Source organism: Canis lupus, chromosome 25 (genome assembly GCF_011100685.1).
Source record: "Canis lupus familiaris isolate Mischka breed German Shepherd chromosome 25, alternate assembly UU_Cfam_GSD_1.0, whole genome shotgun sequence".
Lineage (NCBI taxonomy): Eukaryota > Metazoa > Chordata > Mammalia > Carnivora > Canidae > Canis > Canis lupus.
The window spans coordinates 18,506,319-18,528,738 of record NC_049246.1 but is presented as its reverse complement, the minus strand read 5'-3'; the positions used below and the strand labels follow the sequence as shown (position 1 = coordinate 18,528,738).

Below are 22,420 nucleotides of genomic sequence, written 5' to 3'. Positions count from 1 at the left end.
ATTTTATAATTTTATTATTTATGATGTTTCTAACAATTATGTGTTGCTTATTATTAATATCATTTAAAAATACTCTAAGATTTTATATGTAATACTAAAAAATAAGAACCCTCTAAATTAAATAGTCCCCATATTTTCTTCTGTCTCTGTTGATTTTCTTTGTGGGATAATGGATTGGTTTTCTTGTTTTATTTTAAAAATTTATTCAATTCTTTTTTCTCGCATTAAGAAAATGATGTCTTTTTTTTTTTTTTTTTTTTTGAGAGAGAGAGAGAGTGTACATAGGAGTGTGGGAGGTGGGAAGGGCAGAGGGAGAGGAGAGAGAATCTTAAGCAGGCTCCATGCCCAGCATGGAGCCCAACACAGGGCTACCTCATGATGCTGAGATCGTGACCTGAACTGAAATCAAGAGTCGGGTGCTTAGCTGACTGAGCCATCCAAGTGCCCCTAAAATGATGTCATTTTTAAGTAGTTTTGGCTATCTCAATGATCTAAAATAAATGGTTTATGTGCAGATATATATACATATTATGCACAAGGCTTTTTGTATTTATAAAACAAAATTGTATATTATTATAAGACAAGATTTTGGGTTTTTTTCCAAAATCACTGTCTCCTAAAAAAGGAGGTGTATTTGAGTCTTCACAAATATTTTATGTTCTCTAAATTACTTTATTTTTATTTTTTTTAAGATTTTATTTATTTATTCATGATAGACACACACAGAAAGAGAGAGAGAGAGGCAGAAGCAGGCTCCATGCAGGGAGCCTGACTCGAGACTCAATCCCAGGACTCCAGGATCACGCCCTGGGCCAAAGGCAGGTGCTAAACCACTGAGCCACCCAGGGATCCTCAGAAATTACTTTATTTTTAATGAGAAAGTGTCAATTGAGGAGAGCACTCAGCTTGAAATAGCCTTAGTGTTTATTTCTAGTATTTAGAGAAATTATCTGACAGAACTCCTTAAATGAGAAATAAAAGAAATTTAACACAAGTTTATTAAGTATTTCTTGGAATATGAATTGAAACTGATAAGCACTGAATGTTGTTTAATGAGTCTATTGAAGATCACTTTCAAAAGCAACATACATGAAAGGATAAAGAAGATGCAATATATATAAATGCAATGGAATATTGTTCAGCCAAAAAGAATGAAATCTTGCCATTTGCAATGACATAGGTGGAGCTAGAAAGATTAATGCTAAGTAAGCAAAGTAAGTCAGAGAAAGACAAATACCATATGATTTTACTCATAAGTAAAATTTATTTTTGTTTTAAAGATTTTAATTTTATTTATTCATGAGAGACACACAGAGAGAGGCAGAGACATAGGCAGAGGGAGAAGCTGGCTTCCTGTGGCAACTCCATGTAGCACTTGATTCCCAGACCAGGATAACGCCCTGAGCCAAAGGCAGATGCTGAAGTATGGGAAACAAACTGATGATTACTAGAGGGGAGGTGGGTGGGGAATGGGGGAAATAAGTGATGGGGATTAAGGAGTACACCTAGGAGGAGCACCAGGTGTTATAAGAAAGTGTTGAATTGCTATATTGTACGCTTGAAACTAATGCAACATTGTATGTTAACTAATTGGAATTAAAATAAAAACTTTAAGTGTAGACAGAAGAAAGTACAAAATATGTATATGTAAGATATATACAAAAGAGGAAGAATACATGGGGAATCCCTGGATGGCTGGGGGATCCTTGGATGGCTCAGCGGTTTAGTGCCTGCCTGCCTTCGGCCCAGGGTGTGGTCCTGGAGTCCTTGAATCGAGTCCCACATCAGGCTCCCTTCATGGAGCCTGCTTCTATCTCTGCCTATGTCTCTGTCTCTCTCTCTCTGTGTCTCTCATGAATAAATAAATAAAATCTTTTTTTAAAAAAAGAGGAAGAATACATTTAATTAATTAAGCAAGTGAGAACACATGACATCTAGAAACTAACTTTGGAAAATAGCGAGGCACTTCTTATAAAACAACAACAAAAGCAACATACATCATGGGAATGCAAATTGCAAGATCCAAATAGTATTTATGTTTGAAGAGCTAGGAACTGGAGGACATATACAAGATGGCTTCAACTTTCCAATATATTCTTTTTTCTAAAGAAAAGAGAGGAATTTCAATCAATTAATCAGTAAAGAAGAATTTGAAGCAGATGTGGGAAAATGTTAAAAGGTGACCAGCTACGCAGTGATAGGAATATTCATCATATTCTCTTTTCTGTGTGCTTAAAATATTTCATAATAAAAAAAATTAAGTGGCTATGTTGTACTGATGTTAACAGTGCTACATACCAAGCATCTAAGATTTAAATGAAGATAATTTACCTGGGAAACTAGCAGACAACTCACTGTGGCTCTAATGATGAAGATGGCAGGGGAAGAAAATAATTTTCCTTTCCCCTTCTGGTTTCTTGGCTGAAACACCAAGATTAACAAGAGAAAAACAAACCATTTTTATTATGTACACACATATATACCTGTACAAAGATGTGAGACTCAAAGGGCAGCCAGGCAACTGAGCTAAGGAAAGGAAGAGAGGTCCGGGGCTTCAAGCAAAGGGGCAGGAGAATTCACAGGAAGGTGAATGGAGGAAATGCTTGGTAAATGGACGTTGCCTTACCATGCAGATACATTTCTCCAGTGAAAAAGTTATCTCTGATAATAGCTCTTTTCCTGATACAAGCCCTTTTTCTCATTTCTTTTAGGCAGTTAAGGGGGAGGTGAAAAGTTTTACCTCAGCTCAAAATAAAAGCATGTTCTAGGGTGGCTTATTCTGAATCTACTCAAGATAGATGTTAAAAGTTTGGTTTCATGAAACGTGAGATTAGAAAAATAGAAATACTTGAAATCTAATTTTTTATAGGAAATGATTTCAAATATGTGACTTGCATTTAGGAAAATTAAAATGGTAAGCAAAAAAAAAAAAAAAAGAAAGAAAATTAAAATGGGTTGTTAATTTCCAGCTCAATATACATAAACTTTCATTTTCAAGTTTGGTATTTTATAAAGTAGTAAAATATCTTGGTTTGAATAGATAACACTGGTTACCTGTAGATACTGTTTAAAAAATGAAAAGACAATTTAGTTGATCTAAAAAAAAATGTTTATTTTACACTATCTACTCTCAAGAGTCCAGAGAACTACAAAGTAAGGGGACAGGGCTGCAAGGTCTTCTAGAAAGAGACAAGCAGAAAACAAGGAAGAAGTACTTAACTTATGTTGACTGGTTGGGGTTTCATATCTGACCATATTTAGAAAGGTCAGAAACCAGGCAGTGAGATAGCACCCAGAGTTGGTTTGGTTTGGGGGAATTGACTGACTGGATATATAGTGTTTCTAATCAAGGGGAGTTTTACAGGGACACAAAAGTTATCTAGGTTTTGTTTTGCTGGATGTGGCACCCTGGGCAATAGCAGCTTCATTTTGGGTCTAGAAATTTATTTCAACAGCACAAATCACTAGACATAATTTGATATGATGACCTACCCAGCTGTATCAATTGTTTATCTTGTATATTTAGGTTTATTCCTCTAAACTATTTGTAGGAGGAGCCTAGAAACTGAATTTCTTTCACAAACTTCATGCATTTCTGTTTATTAAACATGGCAAAAGAGTGGAGCTGTAGATGTAATTGCTTCCTGACACCCCTCGGGATGCTGAGGCACTGGTTCCATTCGTCCTCATTCTTTTTTTTTTTTTTTTCCCGTCCTCATTCTTTATTTAAATAACAGGCTAGTTAAGATCTTGAAGAGAATTATAGAGTTTTAAGATCTGCTAATGTATTATGGTTTAATAGTATTATAATTCTTTAATAGAACTTTTATAAATGGGCACAGTTTGAGATACAGAGTTTCCAATAAATATAAGAGTTTTCCACTTTTAGGTATAAAAGGAAGAGAGCGTCTCCTGGACCTGATTGCCACATTTCTGGTGCTACAGTTTCTTCGCACCACATTGGAACATAAGGGAATAGTCTTCAAATCATTGATGAAGTTGGATGATGCTTCCATTTCCAGGTGGCTTTAATTATAGTATTAAGCAATTTGCGTATATTTCTGACCATTTCTTAACTAAATTTTACAAGAAGCTACATGGAATTGTAAGAACAAAGAGAAATTATTCACAAGGAATATCTTGTCTGTACTCTTTGGTCATAGGCAGGGAACAATATTTTTGCCTCTTAGGTTCCATGAAAAACCGAGGCTCAGCATGTTTAAGTATAGCGTACACTGGAATTCGGATCTTTGGTTCCTGGTTTAGTATTCTTTTCAATATGTCATATTGATTCTATGTGCTTTTGGAAAATCCACAATATGATTATTGGGACCAGGCCCGTTGCCAGTAATTGCAGGGCTTGGCACAAGAATATAGATGGAAACCCACATACTGTATGTCTAAGTATTTAAAAGTTATACATCAAACCAGCTGTTAAGTAAAACACATTTTAAAGTCCTGCCTTGACAAATATAACTTCTTTTGAAGACTAAGTTCAAATTTAGAAATCTGTGACCACTTAAAGTTTTGTGCCATAACATGACAGTATAGAGAGAGCCGTTTCTGGGGCCTTTGCTCCTAATTCTTGGGGTGACCTCTGGCACCACAAGAGGCTTTGAGGCACACAGGAAGCCTCCCTACTTACCAAAATTCCATCCATACCCCATGCAAATGGTCACTCTTTATGTGTGTGCATATACACACAATATATGTATATATACATATATATATAATTTGCTCATGATATTTTTAAAAAGAGAAGTGGGAAAATAGCAAAACTAATAAAAAAATATCTATAGGGGGAGGATGTAGAGATAGGTTGGAAACTAGGTTTCTCCTTATATACTTTGTTTTATATTTTTGACTTTGAAACTAGGTAAATATTTTACACAATAAAGACAAGAAACCAGAGAGAAGAGATTGAATATATTAAATTATTCCAGGAACTCCCATCAGTAATGTCTAGAATGTGAGGAAATAAGTGGCAAAAGGAAAAAGAGGGGATGAGTGGAAGCTATAAATTAAAGGACATGTGGCAAGGCAATGTTAGGCCTACTTTGGATTCTGATGACAAAACCCATTTTATTAAAGAGAGAGAGAATTAGAGAGATTTAAACATTACCTGGATATTTTGTGATATTAAAGAATTATTTATATCTATTTTAAGTCATGTTTAAGAAAAAGTTCTTATCCCTTAGAGATACATATTTGCAGATGAAATTAAAATAAATAAGCAGATCTGTTTTTACCCTTTCAGAAAGACTGATTAAATTCTCAATTCCTAACAGCATCAAACACAAAACAGGTACTCAGAAAATAATAAATTGAGCATTTTGCTGTATGTAATTTATACTTCCAGTTTTAAGAAAAGCAACACTTTCTCATGAGCTTGCCAAACAACTCTTTGAGAAAGATGGAAATTTATTAAGTGAATATCAAGAAAAATACTTCAAAGAACTAGTAGACAGGACTGACAAGTTAATATTTGATTTAATAGGCACAACCAAAGAGGCACTTCTTCTATTTATGTCTTTTTCAACTGAGACAGAAGGGAAGAGGGGCTTAGGAGACAAGTTGGCCAAAATAAAGCCATTTTGGTTTTTAGGCTTATCCTTTACATAAAAGTCAACAAGTCTTAAAAGGAGTCATAAGATACAAATGATGGAAGACCGCAAGACCCCACTCCCTCCAGCAGTAAAAGTCATAAAGGCTGGAGGTTGCTCTTGCGGGTAATTCCATGACTCTAAAACAATGGAAAAACTAACCACCCAATGTAAATGTTAAACCCAGAGTTAAAGAGTAAGCCCCTCCTTATAGGATTGGCTAATTTAAAAAAAAAAAAAAAAAAAAAAAAAAAACCTTCTTAAACTCTTTGTTGGAAGCAGGAGGGGGGGGTGGTCCTTTTCCTCCCCTGGGAAGAGAGACTACTACTTTATCTATGAAGTAGCTCCTTTCTTACTTGTATACTTAACAAATTTTTGTCCCTTTCTCTACATGGCTTGCTCTTGAATTCTCTCTCTCAAAAGGCCAAGAACCCTCTTGGCGAGGGGTGTAAGGCCCTCCATCTTGGCCTGTCTGGCATCACAACTATGATAGCCATTAGAACAAGTATTAATAACTTTGAACTTACTTTTGAATTGCAGTATTATAAAGTATTAAACCAAGATTTTCAAAGATAATGAAGTATATTCCAGCACATTGCTTTTACCATATGACTGTTACTATGAGAGCAAAAAGGTTTGTTGGCGCTTTCATAATAGTAATTTTTATTCCCTGTTGATTGCATATTTAATTTTAACTTTTCTTTTTGTTTTTATTTTTCTGCTTCATGATAACATATAACATTAATGCACACTAATAACACATTGAAGGGGGTATATGAACAAAACCTTCATACTAGTATGGGATGGTCAGTCAAAAGCTTAGAGACCAGCTAAAGGAAGACCAATTGAATTAGTGAGAATATTTAAAACGAGTTTTGTTGCTTTCAGTAGTCCATAACTATAAGTAGACTAATGATTACTGGGAAACAGGCCTTTTAAGCACTTTGGACATGCTCACCATTTAGTATGTTTGTGTCATCATGATATTCATTAACATTTATTGATTGCCTGCTCTGTGCCAAGGGTTATTAAAGCCTGTGACATGCATGTATTTTGCTAATCCCCACGACAAACCCCTAGGATCTCATATTATTATTATAATTGAGGAAACTGAGACTTCCAGTCTTGAATGAAAGCTTCATCATAGCCAACATTGTGTGATTTCAGAGTCAGGGTTTGAACCCAGCTTTTAGCCATCATACTATACTAATGGCCCTTCCTCAGTTTACAGGGAAAAAAATCAGGAAGATGGAGAGAATTTTCCAAATTTTTAGTTTCCCCCCAAAGAATTTTTTTCTCTGTAGTATATGTTACCACTTGCTTGCTAATAAATTCTAGCAGATGACATGATTAATGAGGAATTAGCTAACTAATAATGAAAAATCTCAATTTTTCTGAGTCTTGCATAGACTTTTGAATATTTGACAGTCTTGAATGTTTGACATTTTATGCACACAAACTTAGAGCTTTTATGTTATGCACAGTTTAGTAGTACATTGTTTCTGATTGGTGTGACAGAATTAACTATATGAAAGTTTAATGGGTGAGTCTTAGGTATTTTGCTAACTGATCAAATTGAGAATTCCTGGTACAGTAAAAAGGAGAGAGAAATAGAAACCTGGTTTGTAAAATAGTATTGAGTTTCTGCTTGAAGAATGGATGGATTTAGATCAAGAAGAATGGAAAGGAGATGACAAAAAACAACAAAAAAATCATATAAAATCTAGAGAAGGCTTGAGTTGTCCTGGAGGGACCAAGGAAGTCTATGAAGCATTTAGAAGCTGGAAAGTGATGAGCTTAATATATTTTAAAATGTGTTGGATAAGTTAAAAGCACTGTGTCAGTCTGATAGAACTTTCATAAAATGTCAGAGAGAATTGCTTTTTTTAAATATCTTAATTTTTGACAGAATTATTTTGTCTGATATAATGTGCTAGGTTTGGTACCACATTACATTTCGTAGGTAATTATATTCTGATGTTGTTGGAACCATTTATTTTTATTCTAGAACTATCCCCTGGGCTTTTGAAGAAATAAAGAAAGCAAGTGAATGGGTAAGAAGAACTGAAGGACAATATCCATCTATCTGCCAACGGCTTGAGTTGGGTCAAGACTGGGACTCTGCCACTAAACAGCTATTGGGGCACCACTTCTCTTTACAGACTTCTTAATTACAGTCAAGGCTGAATCAACTGAAGTTGTTTTTTAAACATTACTCATGCTTCCATGTACAAAATAATCAGATATCTATAGATACCTATAATGAAGTTTAATTATGATTTTATTCAGTATAGCACTCACTTTAAAATAAACAGAAACAGGGGTGCCTGGGTGGCTCAGTCAGTTAAGTGTCTGCCTTCAGCTCAGGTCATGATCCCAGGATTCTGGAATAGAGCCCCTACATCAGGCTTCCTGCTCAGCAGGGAATCTGCTTCTCCCTCTCCCTCTCCTGCCACCTCGTACTCTCTCTCCTCTTGCTCACTCTATCTCAAATATAAAATCTTTTTAAAAAGTAAAAAATAAAATAACTGATTAATGAACTAAGAAGTGATAATAAAATTAATATTACAACATTACAGATTTTTTGTGTTTAAAAGTTTTAAGGTGATAAGAGACACATCTGGCTGGTCCTGGAACCTCATTTCCTTCTCCTCTTTAAAGACTCTAGTAGAGAATGGCCCAGCTGGATTTAGTAAGCTGGACAGAAACAAGGTCTTGGCTGATGTCAGTGTTCCTGGCGTGCAAGCCTGTTTCCTGGGTCCTGAGTCTCCAGACCTTTGCCCTTGTATGCATGCTCCCTGGTGTGGTTCCTAAACTATAGATCCCTTGATACATTTTTTGTCACTTAGAAAAGCTAGGTATCCTAAGTAATTCTTTCATGGATCTATCTAAAACCCTAAAGTCCTCTAGATTTCCTCCTATGTTATCTTGTAGAAGTTTTATAAATTTTGCATTTTATTTATTTTTTTTAAATTTTGCATTTTACATTTTGGTTTATGATCCATTTTATTTTTCATGAAAGCTGTAAGGTCACTTTCCACCTTCCTCCACACTACCACTTCTAGATTACCTCTCTATCTTTATGTAAAAAAAAACCCTGGTTTCATTGAGATTCATTCTTTTGGCTGTCCTCCAATCTGTCCTCATTGCTGTCATTTGCCATGTGCCCAGTTCCTACCCTCATTCACATGGTTCAGGATTTCCCTTTCTACTGCCAGTCCTGCCTTCATCTTGAGTGACTTCCATTAACCTGCCGTGTGACCCTCCTAATTCCCTGGACTAGAACCACAGCTATAATTGAGGGTTGGCAGAATGCCTTGTGATGCACTCAGAGGATGGGAAGTTTGTGAGGAATTACTGTGAGGCCTTCTCCATCTGACTGTCAACCTGGGAGGTAGACGTAAGACTATTTCTCATCACCTCCCAGTTCTGAAGCGATGTAAAGCTCAGGAGACAGTTGGAGACTAAAAATCCTAGCTGTATTAAGAATTGACTCCTCAGCAATGAGGTGTCCCACAACACACATCAAAATTATCTAGCTCCTTTGGGATGTGGGACAAGGACCAAGGGGAGCTGGCATCTTTGACTACTCTTTCTCTTGCTGTTTATGTAAGTAATAAACCATCTAAATCTAAAATGGCTTGTTATGTCTTTACTGGCTAAATCAATCAGGTCTTGCCCTTGGCCTTGTCTGCTTATTTGATATAATCACAGAAGATAAACTCTTTTCTTGTTCTATCAGATTAGAGGATAAAAGATTGATAGTACCTAGTAGCAGAGTGTGTGAAGATAGATAGACTTCCTTATGTTATCGCTGGAAACATATACTAGTAAATGTATTTGCAATTTCTCCAAATTTAAATCACTACCCTCCTTGATCTAAACATTTCACTAATAGGAATTCCACTTCTAGAAATTCATCTTGCAAAAATATGGACACATACACATCCATGTGTTATATATGCACATATATATATATTTCAGTTGCAGAATAATATGGAATAGAGTTCATTTAAAAATTATATAAATGGGGGGATCCCTGGGTGGCTCAGCGGGTTAGAGCCTACCTTTGGCCCAGGGCGTGATCCTGGAGTCCTGGGATCGAGTCCCACATCGGGCTCCCTGCATGGAGCCTGCTTCCGCCTCTCTCTCTCTCTCTCTCTCTCTGTGAATAAATAAATAAAGTCTTAAAAAAAAAATTATATAAATGGGTGTTTATATATGTATGAGATAAAAGTCTGTCATGTCATATTCCAAACTGGTTACCTTTGAGGAATAGGAACTTTGTTTCTATCCTATATATTTGAATTGGTTAAAAAGTTTTACAGTGAATATATATATATAACTTTTATTTCAAAAATACATAAAAGCCAAGAAAATAGTATAATGAACATAAATCCTGTCATTTAAGAGATTTTGCCAGGTTTTTATAAATTGAGAACAGTCTTCTCTTCCCTCCTCTTTTGCTATTGACTTGTTAAAGAAACAAGGTCAGTTGTCCTATAGGATTGTCCCACATTCTGGATTTGTCTGTTTCCATTTTTTCTTTCCCCATATTTCTTGTAAACTGGAAATTTGATCTAAGGTCCTGAATAGATTAAGAATCAATATTTTTATCAACAGGAGCCATATAGTTTGGTTGTTCTTTTAGCAATGCTAACAATGATCAGTGGGTTTTCCAATGTGAAGCTGTGTTTCCCCTACAACCAACAAATAGTCTGTGAAGAGATTCTTTGGCAGCCAATTCCTCATCAGTCTTTCACCTAACAGTTTTGTTGCTGAAATTATTTTCATGAAACATTGTGATTCTCTATCTTTTCTTCTATGATTAACTGAAATTTTTCTGAAAGAATGAGCTTTCCCCATCAACTAATGTTGTTTGATTATAGTATTTTTAAAAACTTACTTCAAGGGACACCTGGGTGGCTCAGTTGCCTTTGGCTCAGGTCATGATCCCAGAGTCCTGGGATGGAGCTCTGCGTCCAGTTCCCTGCTCCTTAGGGAGCCTCCTTCTGCCTCTCCCTCTGCCTTCTGCTTCCCCTGCTTGTGTACTCTGTCAAGTAAATAAAATATTTTTAAAAATTACTTTAAAAAGATATTTAATTATTAGAATTGTTGTGTATCTTCCTTTATAGGTTAAGAGTCTGTGAAGGGCAGAGGGACTGTTAAGAGACAACAGGCCCAAAATGGAATTATCTGTGCCAAGTCCCACATCAGCAAACCAAGGCTTGATACCCAACCTAACTGCAATTTCAGCCTCTTCTAGGAATAGAATCTTAACCAGTAGTCTGGAATTTCCTGGTAATACTAGTGAGGTAATCCTCCGGATAGACCTCATCCCTCCCCCAAAAGACAGTGAATTGGTCTGAAATAATCCTTTCTTTTGTTTATGATTTCCTTGCCCCACCCCTGTTCTGCTATGAAAAGCCTGTCCTGTTCTGCGTTGCTTTGGAGCTCCTTTCTATTTGCTGGATAGGATGCTACCCTAATTGTTGAATAAAGCCAATAAGATCTTCAGGTTTAGTCAGCTGAATTTTAATACCATGTTCTATTGTTGTTTGTATTGTTAATGCTTGGTATAGTCATGGTACACAGGATGCATTTAGTGAGCTAAACAAATAATAGTGACCCTACTTAAGATCTGATGAGCCTCTCCATGATGTGGGAAACAATGGCAAATGAAAAATTATTAAATTTCCTACTACTTACAGCCCCTTGACAAGTTCTTGAAACAGATAGAGTGATCTTCCTCTAGAGACTCAGCTGCCTCGATGTTGACACATTGCTAAAGGCAAAAGGCAATCTTAGTCCAACTCTCCAAGATCTTGGGAATCTATTTTAACATTAAAAATTCCTTCAGAAAAAAAAAAATTCCTTCAGAAACTTCATCTCTATCCTACAAGACACGTGTTGGCGATCATCCCCCAAGCATATGGCCTGTTGATATTCATCTGAAGGTTCTCCTGACTAAGGTTCATTAGACATAATAAATGACCTTTCCCAACAATAGCCAGCCCCCTCAAATCCTGGAAACCTTGCTTCCAAAATTCCTTAGAGACTGAACTCTCTCCCTAACCCCCTCCCAACTTGAAAGTATACAACAGGTCACTCCTCATGACCCCGGGACGGCTCTTCCTGCCCACAGGTCCCCTCTGGTGCTTAAATAAAACCACCTTTTTTTTTTTTTTTTTTAAGATTTTATTTATTTATTCATGAGAGACACAGAGAGAGGCAGGCAGAGACACAGGCAGAGGGAGAAACAGGCTCTTCAAGGGGGGCTCGATGTGGAACTGGATCCTCAGACCAGGATGACGTCCTCAACCGCTCAGCTACCCAGGTGTCCCAAAAAAACCACCTGTTTGCACCAAAGACGTCTCTAGAATTTTTTCTTGGCCATTGGCTTAGAATCCTAACGTCTTTCCTACATCACCCAAATGGATCTGCTGGACCATAGATGATTCTTCAACCTCTGAGTTCACTTAAAAGAGTAAATCTTATAAATTAAGTCCACCATTCAAAGAAACAAAAATGAAAAACTCCTTGGGGCACCTGGCTGGCTGTCAGAAGAGCTTCCATTCTTCATCTCCAGGTCCTGAATTTCAGCCCCAAGTTGGGTATAGATAACTTAAATAAATGACACTTAGCAGAATAAAAAAATTAAAAGCTCGATACCACAATTTTATTTGAATCCAAAGTGAGAAAACTATTTTACCCTTAGGTGGGTTATCATAGCAACTCTGGGTGACTATCTTTGTCAATCATCCGTAAGGTGGACAACGTAATTTTATCACGTCCAGATATTTTCAATGGGGGAAAAATCCCTAGAACTTGAAAAACAATTAGTTTTGGCCTGATACTTAACATTTTTTTCCTATCTGTAAACAATACTAGAATATAACAGCACTGAGTGATGTTTGTATCGTCCACACGCGTTTAACGAATCTCAATCACACCGCATGTCCGGCCCGCTCCGGTCCCGGCAGAGGTGGGCTGCTGTTCTGGGGAACCTCGCAGCTGTCCGTCCCCTCGGGGCGGCCGTCAGGTCCCAGGAGCGGTCGGGGTCCCCTGGGGCGGCCGTCAGGTCCCAGCAGCGGTCGGGGTCCCCTCGGGGCGGCCGTCAGGTCCCAGCAGCGGTCGGTTTCCTCAGGCACAGCCGTCAGGCCCCAGCAGCAGTCGGTCCCCTCAGGCGCTTGGGCTCCTTCTCCAAGGCGAATAGCCGCGCTCCGCGGTGCCCCGGCGGCCCCTTCCCCGCCGGGTGAGCCCGCCTCTCTCCCTTTTCTCCGGCGCCCAGACAAGCCCCTCCCTCTCCGCCCACCCCAACCGGCCGTTCCTGCCCTTCCCCCCAGGAGCGCCAGAGCTGCCCTTCCCCGCGCCTCCCCAGCGCCGCAGCTGCCCAGCGCCTCACTCTCACGGCCTATTCGCCCCGCCCTTCCTCCCGGGCGCCCCTCAGCCCGCCCACCCACTTCCCGTAGACTCCGCGGGCTCCAGCGCGCCCGCCTCGACGTGATTGGTGGGTGTGTGTGTCGCTCCAGGGTCCGGAGGCCGCTATTGGCGGGTCTCCCTAGTAGCGTCACGTGGATTCGGGCCAAGCGCGGAGCGCGAGGAACCGCCAAGGGTGTGTGTCGCAGCCGCTCTTCGTCGGCGGTTTGCTGGGCTCCGATGATGGCGGCGGCGACGGTCGCCGAGGGAGTGAGCATGACTGCGAGTCCTGTCTCAGGTGCCGCAGGCAATGTGGAGTCTCCTGAAGCTGAAGGAGAAGGTGTCGGAGCAGCGGGCGAAGAGAAGGACGCAGCCACAAGAGGCGCGGAGGCAGCCGGAGACAGCGAGGAGGACGGAGAGGATGTATTCGAGGTGGAAAAGATCCTGGACATGAAGACCGAGGGGGTAGGTGTGCGGCGGGGAGGCGGCGCTGGGCGCGCAGGGCGTGCCGTGAGGCGGGAGCGGAGGGGCTTCTGCGGAGGGCGGCCGTGCGTACACGGGGAGCCCTCCCGGAGTTGTGCCGTGGACGTGGGCGGGAAGGAGCTTGATCGCTTGCGCCCCGGCCAGCGTGCGGGTGTTGGGGGCGGACTCCGGCTGTGGCCGCGGGCTCGTGCGGGTTTCGGGAGCGGGGCTCCTTTCAGGAACTTTGGCCGGGTTGCGTGGCTGGGGGCGGGAAGCATCGGAGTCCGCCGGCTGCGGCAAGATCCGCGGCGGTGTCGGCGTGCCTCCTCGAGAGGGCCGCTGCTCTGCTCCGGGAGGAGACTCTGTGGGCCGGCTCCCATCCCCGTCCGGGCTGCTTGTCGTCCGTCCAGTGCTCTCCAAAGCTTTGGTCCGTTTTCTGCCTTAAAATCCACGGGGATTCCCGTTCATCCCCGGAATCTCGTCCAAGAGGGTGGTGTTTAGAGGCCTTCCAAGTCTGACCGTTGTCTTCCCTCTCACTTTGTTACGGGAGAGCAACCTCACTGTAGTCCTGACCTCCTCCGTCATACTGACCCTAGACCCCCCCGTTCTCCCGCCCCCCAGTCTCTCAGGTCTCTCTGAGAATCAGTTTCCCTGGGAATCCCTGCGGAGTGAGATCTTCAAGTTTGCCCTCCCAGCAGTGGGTCGGACCTCTGAGCTTTAAAGCATTATTATATACGTGTTTGTCTCTCTGCTACATGGTAGGCTCACTGGTTAAAGGAAATATGATTCTTACTAATTTTTGTATTACTGGTACTCAGAAGATTAAATGACTAAATGAGTCATGGACTGCAGGGTGGGATGGAGGAGAGAGGGTGCACAAGTAGGGAGACAGTCTGTGTCAGTAGGTAAGTGTGAGGTGACCAAAGGGCCCGTATGGTGATAGGGTCTCTGTCTTCTTTTTATATTATCTATTATTTTCTGTTTGACTATTTAGCAAACTTTTTTTTTTTTTTTCTTCACACGCCTTGTGCTAGATGCAGCGTTAGGTACTGAGGATATGGAGATTAATTGTAGCATACACAGTTGCTGAAGCTGAAAAATTTGTCGGGATAAATTGTTGATATCCAATGTATTACTATTATTGCTAGTTGCAATACAGTAGATAGGAACTTTTTTTGGTGTAATTTTTCCAAATATATAACAAAAGTACCTTGAGATGAGAGTAGATCCAATCTTGGGCTGTTTTTTATCTCCTTCATCTAACACAGTGCTTGGCACATAGAAGATATTTAGAAAAATATTTGGTTAGGAAAGTAATATCTTTAAAGTTAAGGTGGTTCGCCTGTAAGTATAATTTTTATATTTTTAAAAATTTATTTAATTCCACTATAATATTCCTGGTCCCAAACAATTGTAGGAACTGTACATATTCTAGTCAAAAGCAGGTGAAACTAAGAAGCTTAAATGTTGAAGACAGTAAACGATATAAAGTTAGGTGAAAAATCTAGTTCTCAGTGCATTGTATTTTTAGGTGCTCTTGAGAATGATTTATAAGACGAAAAGTATTAGCTCAGCAGAACAGGACTACACTGGTTACTTTTTAAGTACTGCTAAGGGAGCCAGCCAATTGAAAACCATAAGGGTCCTGGTAGCTGTTTGTTTGGCTTCCTTAAGGTCTATGGTATTTCTGTTCATAAGCCATCAGACTGGTATTCTGTTACTAAAACTGTCATGATGATGAATGGCATTAATGCTACATTTATATATTAGCCATGTTCTTTATTTCATTTTATTGCCAAATGTGATTTTTTGTATGTTTTCAGAACAGTTAAATTAATCTGACAGATCTTGGGGTTTTGAAGCCAAAAGCTGGCACTTTTTAATATTTATGGGAATTTGACTTGATTTTTTTAAGTGTATGAATATTTTAATTATATAACTTAGTAAATTATCATAAAGCCAACACCTGTATAACCTCCACCTAAGTCAGGAAATATTAGACTGCTAGCCCTAGAAACCTCTTTTGAATACCATTACCGTTCAGTATTCTCTTCCATCCCCCAAAATCACTGTCCTGAATTATTATATGGTAATATCTTTCTTGCTTTTGTAATTTTTCCACTTAAGGATACCTTCCTTGATACTTGAGTTTAGATTTACCTGACTTTTTGAGGGGGCCCTCGAGTGGTTCAATCAGTTAAGCATCCTACTAGTGATTCAGCTTGGGTCATAATGTCATGGTTTGTGATGTCATGGTTTGTGAGATCGAGACTCACATCAGGCTCCACACAGGGCATGGAGCCTGCTTAAGATTCTCTCTCTTCTTCTCCCTCTGCCCTTCCCCCCTCTTTTTTTTTTTTTTTAATTTTATTTATTTATTCGGGAGAGACACAGGCGGAGGGAGAAGCAGGCTCCATGCAGGGAGCCCAATGTGGGACTCAATCCCCGAACTCCAGGATCATGCCCTGGAGACGCTCAACCGCTGAGCCACCCAGGCATCCCTTGCCCCCTTAAAAAAAAACAAAACAAAAAAAAGGTTTTTGTTTTTTTAGGTAAGCTCCACATTCAGCGTGGGCTTTAGACTTAAAATCCCTGAGATCAAGAGTCTCATGTTCTATCAAAGGAGCTCTCCAGGCCCCCTCAAATTATATACCTCTAATCTTAATTTAGCTATAGCTCATAAATTATGTTTATACTATGTTCAGGTAAAAATATTTTCCAATTTCCATAAATTATGTGCAAATATATTGCCTAACTTCCAAACACTTGAGAGTTATTAATAAATATTTCATGTCCTTTAAAAGAATTATTTTAACTGACACGTATTTATATATTGTTTAACACTGAGTATTTGTTTAATTAATTGGGTTATTTAAGACCTAATAGTTGCCAACAAGCAAATCAGCTGTTACTTAGGAATTTGAAACTGGAAATATGGGAAACTAATTTGAGAATAATTTGCACATATGAGCAGTTCTCAATTTCATATTCCAAATATTATTGATTATTGTAACTGGCATTTTTTATGGTATGTTCTTGTCAATTTTAAGGCAACACTAAAGCCTGGAGTGGCTCAGTCAGTTAAGCATCTGCCTTCAAGCCCGGTCATGATCCCAGGGTCCTGGGAATGAGCTCCAAGTTGGGCTCCCTGCTCAACGGGGGGAGTCTGCTTCTCCTTGCCCCCACACTGTTTGTTCTCTATCTCTCGCTCGCTCTCAAATAATAAAATATTTTTTAAAAGATTTTATTCTTTCTATGGCTGAATAATATGCCATTGCATATATATATATGCACATATATGTATTTCATATCTTCTTTATCCATTCATCAATCAGTGGATACAGACTGCTTCCATATCTTGCTATTATAAATAATGCTATGAACATCAGGATGCATGCATCCCTTTGAATTAGTATTCTTGTATTCTTTGGGTAAACCCCCTGTAGTATGATTGCTAGATCATAAGGTAGTTCTGTTTTTAACCTGCCATTAGGCTTATGTATAGTCTCCTCTGCATATGGCAGTTTATATTAAGTTGGTGGTCATTTAAGATAAAACCCATTCTTTTCTCCTCCCCTGGTTTCTAGGTATATGTTAATATATTTTTTCCTTTTTCTAAAATTTAAATTCAATTTGCCAACTGTTAGTATATTTTACATTCTTTGTGTGTGCATGTGTATGTCGGTGTGGGTTTCCTGGCTGATTTTTTACAGAAATAGTCATTTTTATTCCTTTTGTATTTCATACCTATATACTGTGACTTTTGGTCTCCTTTCTACTTCAAGAGTCCCTTTTTAGATTTCTTGCAGTGGTCACAGGGGTCACAGACTCCTTTATTTATTTATATATTTTTAAAAAGATTTTATTGATTTATTCATGAGAGACAGAGAGAGGCAGAGACAGAGACAGGAGAAGTAGGCTCCTCAAGGGAAGTCTGATATCCCTGGACTCTGGGACCACACCCTGAGCCAAAGGCAAGATTCAACTGCTGAGCCACCCAGGCATCCCTATTTTGTTTGTCTGGGAAACTATCTCTCCTTCTATTCTGAATGATAGCCTTGCTGGATATTGTATTCTTGGCTGCAGATTTTTCCCATTCAGCACACTGAATATATCATGCAGATTTTTCCCATTCAGCACACTGAATATATCATGCCACTCTCTTCTGGCTTGCCAAGTTTCTGCCAAAAAATCTGTAATCTTATGGGCTTTCCCTTGTAAGTTACTGACGACTTTTGTTTTGCTGCTTTTATGATTTTTTCTTTATCACTATATGTTGTGGATTTAATTACAACTTGTCTTGGTGTGCATCTGCTTTGTTGATTTTGTTTGGAGTTCTCGATGCCTCCTGGATCTGGATATGGTTTCCTTCCCCAATTTAGGGAAGTTTTCAGATACTATTTCATTAAATAAAATTTTCTGGCCCCTTTTTTTCTCTCTTGTTTGGGACTCCTATAATATGAATGTTGATTGATGGAGTAACTAAGTTCCCTAAGTCTGTTCTTTTGTGTAATTGTTTCTTTTGTTCAGCTGATTACTCTCCATTACTCTGTTTTCTTGGTCACTAATTAATTTCTCTGCTCTTCCGTGCTGTATTCATTCCATCAAGTGTGTTTCTCATTTCTTTTATTGAGCCCTTTATCTCTGCTGTGTTATTCCTTATCTCTGTGTTAAGGGTATCACTCATGTTTTCCACTCTTTTCTCAAGTCTAGTGAGTATCCTTACAATCATTGCTTTAAATTCTCCATCAAGCATGTTACTTATATATGTTTTGCTTTAGATCTCTGGCTGTGGCCTTGTCCTGTTCTTTCATTTGGGATGAGTTTCTCTGTCTCATTTTGTCTGCCTCTCTGTTTCTGTTAAGAAAGTCAGCTGTGTCTTCTGCTCTTGAAAGTAGTGAGTTCATGAAGAGGAGGTCCTGGTATGCCCTGCCATACAGTGTTCCCTGTTCACCAGAACCTGGCACTTAGAGGAGAGTATCCTGTGTGTATTGTTTACACGTTGCTGTCGTGTCTGTGTCACTTTTCCTCTCAATGTAGTCATTTGTACTGACTCTGCCTGTTGTGGGCTATGCTTGCTGTCTGTGGTGTTAGTGGGACCCAGGCAGGCTAGCTCTGAAGGGGCGTGTACATCAGGGAACTTTGGAGCAGGGCAGGGTTGTGAGCAAAATTTCATTTGGGCCACTAGTCCTGTGCTAGATCCCCTGAAGCACTGAGGCAGCTGGGGGCTGTGCCCTGGAGTGGCAGGGGGTGCAAGGTTGGGCATCTTGCATAAGGATGACTGGGTATGGCTGAGCCCAGCACATGATTGTGGGTGGGGGTGTTTGGGCGGGGTGCACATGGTGCTAACAAAATCCCCTTGAACGCAAGGCTTAGCAGGCTTGGAGTGGGTGACTCCTGAGGAGAACTCATGGGCATGGCATACTGCTAGCGGGTCAGGTAGCAAGTGTCTGTGCAGCTCCCCTTCTTACAGGTGGCTCTGTGTTTATGCTGGTGGGTTGGGGAGGAAAATGGCACATGCAAGCTCTTTTGTTTTCAGAGAGGTCCCCCAACATGGTCTGAAATCAGAATGAACAAATCTGCTTCCCATTTCCCCCCGTGGTATTCCATAAACTGCTGGGTTTGTTTGTTTGTTTGTTTTTAAGATTTTATTTATTTATTCATGAGAGACACGGGCGGGGGGGGGGACACACAGGCAGAGGGAGAAGCAGGCTCCATGCAGGGAGCCTGACGTGGGACTGGATCCTGGGTCTCCAGGATCATGCCCTGGGCTGAAGGCGGCACTAAACCGCTGAGCCCCTGGGTTGCCCTAAACTGCTGTTTTTATGTTGCCTCTCCACACACTGTTGTCTCTTTAAGGGCAGCAACCCACCTATCACTTACCCTATTGCTCACTGGTGGCCAGTGCAGCATTAAAGTCAGCTGACTTTTAAAGCTCTGGGCTCCAAGCCCCACTGGTTTTACAAGCTCACAGAATTCAACTCCTTTGGGTTTGTTTGTTCCTCAGGTTTTTAAAACCAAACATTATGGGGTCTTCTCCATGTGAGATACCTGGTTCGAGGACCTGTTTCTCTGCCCTCTTCACACACACCACTCCCTCCAGCTGATAGCCTCTCTCCACCTTTCTGACCTTCCAAACCTTTCAGATGCAGCTTTTTCTCTATATTTAATTGTGGAGTTTGTTCTGCCAGTCTTCAGATCACGCTCCAATTTATTGACTTGGATGTGGAGGATATCTAGTAGTAAATGTGGGCCAGGGTGGACTCAGGGTCCTCTTACTCCACCATCTTCCTAAGCTCCTACCAAAAAAGGAATTAAGAAAACAACTCCAAAAAAAAAAAAAAAAAAAAAAGAAAACAACTCCAGGGGCACCTGGGTGGCTCAGTCAGCTAAGTGCCAACTCTTGGTTTTAGCTTAGGTCATGATCTCTTGGGTCCTGGGATTGAGCTCCCTCCCCCTTTGACTTCAGGGCTCAGTGGGGAATCTGCTTGATTCTTTGCCTTTGCCCCTCCTCTAACACATGCCTGTGTGCAATTCTGTTTATAACAGCATCTAAAAAAATAAAATAATTCTTTTTTTTTTTTTTTTAAGATTTTATTGAGAAAGCATGAGAGTAAGGGGGAGAAGCAGACTGCCACTGAGCAGGGAGCCTGACAGGGCTCTATCCCAGGATCCTGAGAGCACGACCCCAGCTGAAGGTAGATGCTCAACTGACTGAGCCACCCGGGGACCCCTGAAAGAATAAAGTACTTAGGAATAAATTTAATCTACAGAATAAATGACTTGCAAACTTACTACAAAGCTGAGTGATTAAAACAGTATCGTACTGGTATGTGGATAGACATAGAAAATCCAAAAATGAACCTATATTTCTATGGCCTATTGATTTTTCATAAGGGTATCAAGTGCAATCAATAGGGAAGCAAATTGTGCTGAAATAGCTCGATTTCCACATGCAAAAAGGGGAGATTGGACCTACCTCACGCCATATACAAAAATTAACTCAAAATGAATTTAAAGAGAAACCTAAATTTAAGAGGTAAAACTATAAAATTATTAGAAGAAAATGTAGGGGTAAATATTCAAGACCTTGGATTTGACAATGCATTGGACGTAACTCCAAAAACACAAACAGGAAAAAATAGGTAAAAGGACTTCATCAAAATTAAAAATATTTTGTGCATCAAAAAACAGTATCAACATAGGGAAAAGGCAACCCATAGAACTGAAAAAAATATTTGCAAATCACCTCTGACAAGGGATTAATATCCACAGTATATAAACAACACCTACAATTCAAAAATAAGACCAAAAAAGTAAAAACAAACAAACAAGACTGTCTACTTAAAAATGGACAAAGGAACATTTTTCCAATGATACACAAATGACCAATAAGCAAACGAAAAGATGCTCAACATCCTTAGGGAAATGCAAATCAAAACCATGAGATATACTACCTCACACCAGTTACTAGATGGCTGTAATAAAAACATGGAAAACAAGTGTTTGTGAGAATGTGGAGAAATTAGATCGTTCTTACACTGGTGGTGGGAATGTAAAATAGTATAGCTGCTGTGGAAAACAGTTTGGCTATTCTTCAAAAAATTAAACGATTACCTCATGGCCCAGTAATTTCACTCCTGGGTATGCACCCAAAAGAACTGAAAGTAGGAACTCAAACAGGTATTTGTTTAACCATGTCCAGTAGTGTATTGTTCACAATAGCCAATAAATGGAAACAACCTAAGTGTCCATCAACAGATGAATGGTTAAACAAAATGTGGTGTAAGCATACAATGAAATACTATTCAATCTTAAAAAGGAGGGAACTTCTTATACATTCTGTAACAGGGATAAACCCTGAAAACATTGGGATAGGTGAAATAAGCCAGAAACAGAAAGACATTTGTTGTATGATTTCATTTACATGAAGTACCTATGTATGATTTCATTTACATGAAGTACCTAGAATAAGTAAATTTATAGAGACAGAAAATAGAATGATGGATACCAGGGCTTCAGGGGAAGGGGACTTACTGTTTAATAGAGACAGCTTCAAGTTGGAAAGATGAAAAAGTTCTAGAGATGGACAGTGGTGACAACTGTATCTGTGAATGTACTTAATACCATTTGTTTCTATGAATTTACCCTTAAAATGATTATAATGGCAAAATTTAAGATATATGTATACTAAAAACATATGTAAAACTACAATAAACAAGATTTTAAAATTATCTATAGTGTCTTTTGCCTATTTTCTCATTCATGTATAAGATTTTTTTTTTTTTTAAGATTGTATTTATTTGTTCATAAGAGACACAGAAAGAGGCAGAGACCTAGGCAGAGGGAGGAGAAACAGGCTCCATGCAGGGAGCCTGATGTTTGACTCGATCCCGGAGCTCCAAGATCACGCCCTGAGCTGAAGGCAGACACTTAACCGCTGAGCCACCCAGGCGTCCCAAGAATTTTTCTTTTTCTTTTTTTCTTTTTTCTTTTTTTAAGAATTTTTCTTTTTGATGTTTCATGACTATCAAATCTTTATCATATATATTCCAAATTTTTGCTTCTCCGGATTTCTGGTTTATCATTTCTGCTCAATACCCAATCTGACTGAGAAGAATATATGAAATAGTTTTCTACATGAACTGCAGAGCACCATTCTAGCTTACACTTAACACTTACCTGATTTTATTCATACAACCACTGAGGCAATAAACTATCCAAACCAAAGCCAAGTGCTACTCCCTCACCTTTTACTCTTCAACATGCCTACACTGCCTTTCAATTGTTCTGTCACCTATTGAAAGACCAACATCAGCAGGATGTTGGATTGGAAACTAAGAAGTAATGGGAAAAGAGTACACTTAGATTCTTAAGTTTTAAAGATAATCCTGAAAATCCTCATGATTTTAACATCATAACTAAGTCTAAATTGA

The 22,420-nt window shown here is 39.5% G+C and overlaps 2 protein-coding genes and 1 long non-coding RNA gene across 3 annotated transcripts in view; 2 read left to right on the top strand and 1 right to left on the bottom strand.

The window, feature by feature from the left end:
* Nucleotides 1-9,240, top strand: part of PARP4 (poly(ADP-ribose) polymerase family member 4) — a 90,033-nt gene extending 80,793 nt beyond the window's left edge. Inside the window, 2 exon segments of the mRNA NM_001145980.1 lie at nt 3,890-4,022; nt 7,612-9,240. Of these exon segments, the coding sequence (NP_001139452.1) occupies nt 3,890-4,022; nt 7,612-7,774 (296 nt within the window). The 3' untranslated portion in view covers nt 7,775-9,240.
* Nucleotides 9,241-9,710: 470 nt separating this feature from the next.
* LOC111092341 lies at nt 9,711-15,706 on the bottom strand. Its single transcript, XR_005378511.1, has 5 exons — nt 15,645-15,706; nt 14,695-14,754; nt 11,313-11,388; nt 10,510-10,656; nt 9,711-9,768 (listed from the first exon to the last, which is right to left on the bottom strand). It is a non-coding gene; the product is annotated as an uncharacterized LOC111092341 (long non-coding RNA).
* The window catches only part of MPHOSPH8 (M-phase phosphoprotein 8), a 50,063-nt gene continuing 40,846 nt past the window's right edge, over nt 13,204-22,420 (top strand). Inside the window, exon 1 of the mRNA NM_001145981.1 lies at nt 13,204-13,487. Within this exon, the coding sequence (NP_001139453.1) occupies nt 13,263-13,487 (225 nt within the window). The 5' untranslated portion in view covers nt 13,204-13,262. The remainder of the gene's footprint in view (nt 13,488-22,420) is intronic.